Consider the following 5,852-nt stretch of genomic DNA (forward strand, 5'->3'; position numbering starts at 1 on the left):
AGGAGATATCCCGGGTGTGGTGGTACCATGATAAGGAAACCAGGATCTGATGATGGGATCCACATAAATCCACGTAACTTTTTACTGGGTGTACCGATTTTGATGATTTTTAACTTAATCGAAAGCCGATGTTTATCATGTGGTCATATTTCATCGAGATCTGATTACAACTTTTGGAGTAATCTTTCATAATGCGTATTTCTTGACTATTTTTTCGTATACCTACATTGTATTACTTGTCGATGTAATTGAAGTTGGTTTTTTTCCGTTCGCTGCAAACACAATTATTAATAATGAATTAACGCAAAATAAAAATAAAAAATAACGATAAATTAAAAATTGATACAAAATACACAATTACAAGATTGAGAGTAATTGCTCCTCCAAAACTGATAGGCGCTCCAACAAATCGTGTATTTTTTTTTTAAATCATATTTAAATACGAATTACATATTTATAAAATATGAATAATATTTTTTTTCCGACAATAAAAAAAATATAAAAATTCAAAAATAACAAATAATTAAAACATGATAATGATAAATTATGAATAATATTTTTTGATTTAACCGACATAATAATAAAAAATAAGAACTGCCTATTTAAATAAAAAATAACGGGTGCAATTAGAAAAAAAAAGAAGAAAAAATAATTGATCAGGGACATGGGGATTTGAACCATGATTTTCTCGGTTGATCCCGACCCGCCGATTTGCCACCGAACTATTGCAACTAAGTTGACAGATGCGAAGTTTACCTTCGTATTCTAACGATATTTTTTCACTTCCTAAAAACAGGGATAAAGCCACTTTTTTCAAAAATGAATCCTAGCTAGATGGATTTATATCCCCCGAAACCTCCTATATACTAAATTTTATGAAAATCGTTGGAGCCGTTTCCGAGATTCAGATTCTATATATATATATACAAGAATTGCTCGTTTAATAGTATTTTTACTTTGTATTACAATTTATATTAATTTAAATAGAAAGTAATTGATACAAGAAATATTTGAATAAATAACTACTATAAAAAGGTATAAAAAATGAACTTTCTTCAAATTACAATAGTGTATCTTAATAATATTATGAAACTATCGATTAATAATTGTGTTAAAAAAACGACTCCAAATAAATCCATAAGTAGTAGACGAAAAAATGGTCAAGTAAATACGCGTTATCAAAGATTACTCAAAAAGTAGTACTCAAATCTAGGTCAGTTTAATAAATGATAGTACAAGATAAATATCAGCTTTCGATTAAAACAAGAATCATCAAAATCGGTATACGCAGTGAAAAATAATGCAGTACAATACAACATAGGTCGACGAAAAATAGTATATATAATTTTATTCATAATGTACTTATTAAATCTGAACTAAATTTAACTGAGACATATGACACGCAACACCTTTCGATAAAAACAAATATCAAAATCAGTCCACCCATTCAAATGTTCTGAGGTACAAAATACATAAAAAAAAGAAAAAAAAAATACAATCGAATTGAGAACCTTCTCCTTTGCGTATTTACTTGACTATTTTTTCGTCTCCCTACGTGGCATTACGAGCAAAACCAATCATTATCTTATAATTCTTTCACTATAAAACATTCCTCGATACTCAGAACATTGTCTAAACGAGAGATATTATCAATTTAAAACGGTTAACTTCTCATTTATTTCTTTTCGATTACTTATAGCAAAAAAATGTTTAAAGACAATTTCAGATATTATATTTCATATACACTCAGTCGGATTGGTAGTAATTCATTTTTTTTTTGTTCACGTTAAATAAAATCTATCCATTTGGTTTATAAATCGAATTTTAGTCGACCGAACGACCGACATTTTGACTAAAATGATAAATAAGCTTTTATCCCGCTGATAAAAATATAACCATCAATAAAATTGAGTTATCGTTCGTTCACTGTTACAGAATCTGTCTAAAAAGTGATGGTAACACAATATATAATTTTATGTCTAAGTAATTCTGAATACTAAGTGGCCTTCTGTCAAATATTCGTCTGCAACTCAACTTCATTGTAAATTCGTGAGACTTTTTAAGCAAATTAAGATAAGTACTTACTTCATAATGATTTTTATTTTTTTATTTTAATATTCGATTGTAATTAATAATTAGTTTAGATTAAATTAATAAATTTGGTATTTGTTTCATATTTTACAATTTACAAGGAAATGATATGATTTAAAACAAAAATACAATTTTTGTTTGCTCAATACACTTCACTTATTCTTAATAATATATTCACCTCTCAACCTCTCAAACTTTATACTTTTAAAATCACACAAAGAATTTCTAACTACTTTTACAATTAGGAATAGCACCCGTTAACTCTCGTATAAAATTAGCAACTGAAGTACGAACTTATAAAGGCTCTGGATTTGCTATCGTAACTTTGCTTTTGATTTTAGTGTGAGTGTAGCTTGCTCGAGAAAGTTTTATCTTATGTATACTTTTAATGAATTTGTTAACGGTAGGAGTTAAATCTTGTATTTGCACTATTCTGCGTATCTTTTTAAAAGATAAACTCACCACGGCTTAATCATAGACGGATGGTTGCTGAAGTGAGATTTCATCGGAACTTAACTGTTGGGGATAATATGAATACACTCAGTGTTTCTTGTTTAACAATATTTTCTTCACTTCTTACCGCTGCAGCTATATCGTGTCCAATTCCCAAAGGTTAATATATGGCAGATTGCTATTTAGCGATCGACTTTGTACGTCTTGTTTTGTATCTTTTTTTATGTGTTTGTATTTCGGTGTACACTAAGTATAGATAAATAAATAAATAAATACCGGATCGAAGTCAGACCGATAAACTGAGAGCAACACTGTAATGTGAATCGAGCCTAATTGATTGACTTACTGAAGTATAAATTAATATACTGCCGAAAATGTCAAAGATTAGTAGAATCTTGAATGTTTGTATAGAGGTTTTTACAGTAGTATTAAGATTTTCTTCAACAGCGAAAGACTTTGAAAGATGTGGAAAATTTGAATAAAGGTTCTCACAGAAGTAAATGTTTTTCTAGGTAAAAGTTACTTAAAAAGATCTAGTCAAAAGTACAATTACTTATTTATTTCATCGTCATATACGAACTTATAAATAAGACAAAAATAAAGTCACTACTAGTATTATTGACGCGTATTTAATGTCGCATTCAGTACGGACAAGAATGGGGAAAAGAGATAGCTATCGTTTATTTATAAATTATGATTTACACGTTGACTTATAAATGCTCATAACAAGTATAGTCGTATTTTTAATTAGACGAAGTCAACTGACGTTTACTGTGTTGTCAGTTTTTGATGAAATAAAAATAGTGCTGTGACAAAGTGAATGATTGAAAAAACTCCTGAATGAATAAAATTGCCTCGATTGTCTAGTAAATAGTTATTGTGCCAAACTGCCGATATCGGGTATAGGGTTCGAATTTTAGTCGTGCTTTGTACATACCAACGAGTTTTCGATGACTATGTTCTATAGTATCTACCTATACTGAATACCGAGTGTTTTAAACATTCAGGAAAACATTGCGAGGAAACTTGTAAGACTGGTCTATTTTCAATACATTATGTAGTTGAAACTATAGATGTATAAAATATAACAATTAAAAGGTAAGTAATAAAAATAAAAAACATCGCTTATTACATAATTTGTTTTTATTCATCATCAGATGTAAAATCATCACTATCGCTTTCCGTGACATTAATTATAAATCTGTCTGAAACATTATCGATCATGTGATCGAGACCATACATCTTGTCTTCTTCTTTAATTATATGAGACACGCAGCTACTCCATTTTTCAGGTGTGATATTTTGAAGTCCTTCTTCAAAAAGTTTTTTTACTTCTGTCATTTTGAAGGTTTTGTTATTTTTTGCAACATATCCTTTAGCCTGCGCCCATACCAACTCAATGGGATTGAGCTCACAGTGGTATGGGGGCAGACGTAAAACAATTATCCCATGCTGCGCTGCCATCTCGTCTACAACATACTTATCGCAATGCTCTTGTTTGTGCTGCCGTACAATGTCTATAAGAGTGGCTTTAACCATTGTTGCTTCGAATGCAATATTCTTGCTCGTTAGCCACTCTTGTATTCGAGATTTAGTCCAAGACATTTTAGGCAGTGACTCTAGTTTTCTGGAGTGGTAGGGGGCATTATCCATCACCACTACGGAATTTGGTTTTAGTTTTGGCAAGACCCCCCTAAACCACTTCTCAAAGAAATCGGCATTCATCTCTTGATGATAATCTTCTTTATTTTTTTTGGCTTCAAATATTAATAAGCTGTCTTCTACGAATCCTTCTTCCCCGCCTATATGGCCGATAATTAATCGTTTGCCCTTTCCTGAAGGCTGTTTTAAGCCAGTGGTCAAGCCATCTAGGAAGGCTTGGTGGGACGATAGCACTGTCTGGTCAATCCATACCTTCTTCGGTGCATGACCTTCAAGATAGTGAAAAATATTAATTAATTATTGAAAGTACAATTTAATGTAAAGAAAACAAAAAATTGTAATTACCTTCGTTGATCCAGGTTTCATCTTGGTAATAAATATACCTTCCTTCCCTTCGATATTCTTTAATTTTTTGAAGGTATCGCTGGCGCCATAAAATAATGTCCTGTCTGTCAATTAAAATACTTTGTCTTGATTTTGTGACATATTTGAAATTTAAATGTTTCATAACATTTCTTAATGTACTCCAAGAAAAATTGGGTAAGTCTGGGTCTTCATTGACAACCTTAAGAATCTGTAAAGTAATAAAAAAAGTTTTTGAGTAAGGAAGTTTATGCAATCTAATACTTTGGTTTTACAAAGAACATTGTGTCCACCAGGACACAGAATATAATGCAGTAGAAGGAATAAAGTTTAAGTTACCTTTATAATGGTGGGTGACTCATTTGCATAAAAAATTGATGTACTTTTCGCCTTATAGCGGCAAAAGTAAAATCGTCTAATTTATCTTTGAAACTGTGTTTCGGTCCACGTTTCACTTAAACTGCTCATTTTCTTTGTATTCTTTTAATACACTGTAAACTGAGGTCACACCAATTCCCAAAATGTCAGCTGTTTTCGAAACGCATTCTTTTTTTTCGGGAGCCTCAATAGGCAATAGTGAAGCAGCTTTCTCCTCAAATACATGTTTGTAGACGTTTTGTATCATAAGTTTCTCGGTAACGCTTAAAGCAATCCGTGGTCTCTTCTTTCTTGGAGATAAGCTTTGTTTTGACGTGCTTGGTTGAGGATCCATATCACTTTTACAACAAATAAATACAACAATATAGCAACAAACAATAATAAAACAATATAGCAACAAATAAATACAACAATTACCACAAACACAACGTAACGAAAAACTTAACAAAAACAATAACTAAACAGCGTGAGCGCAGAAAAAACCTTCGTGCTATCAGACCAGAAGTTAGAAGCCGAATGACAAACAAAATGGCGACCGACGCGCGCAGCGTTGATCGGTGTTGGCACTAGTCGCCGCGCCGCGCTTTGTAATAAACCGTCAAAAAAACTGATTGTAGTTACATTCTACTAGTAACTTATATCAGAGCACTTTTATACAATTTTATTGTAAAATAGAAATAATATTCTTTTATAGTTTGAAATGATTAACTATTCACACTCATTGTTCATTCATCTGATTGAACGAGAACTGAACGCATCACTATTACCTTAAATATGGCAACATTATTTTACAAAGTGACATTAGCTACTGTCAGTTGGCTTCGTCTAATTAAAAATACGACTATAAATGGAAACATCATCGTAAGCATAACATGTACATACATAATTATGTATATACTTTTTGT

The 5,852-nt window shown here is 31.3% G+C and overlaps 1 protein-coding gene across 1 annotated transcript; it reads right to left on the reverse strand.

Annotated features, from left to right (window-relative positions):
* Window positions 1-3,669: 3,669 nt before the first annotated feature.
* Window positions 3,670-4,795, reverse strand: LOC123661696. The gene is made up of 2 exons (XM_045596643.1): window positions 4,552-4,795; window positions 3,670-4,475 (listed from the first exon to the last, which is right to left on the reverse strand). Exons 1-2 carry the CDS (start codon window positions 4,712-4,714, stop codon window positions 3,688-3,690), a joined length of 951 nt encoding a protein of 316 aa, XP_045452599.1. The 5' UTR covers window positions 4,715-4,795; the 3' UTR covers window positions 3,670-3,687.
* Between the last annotated feature and the right edge of the window lie 1,057 nt (window positions 4,796-5,852).

Source organism: Melitaea cinxia, chromosome 17 (genome assembly GCF_905220565.1).
Source record: "Melitaea cinxia chromosome 17, ilMelCinx1.1, whole genome shotgun sequence".
NCBI classification, from domain to species: Eukaryota; Metazoa; Arthropoda; class Insecta; order Lepidoptera; family Nymphalidae; genus Melitaea; species Melitaea cinxia.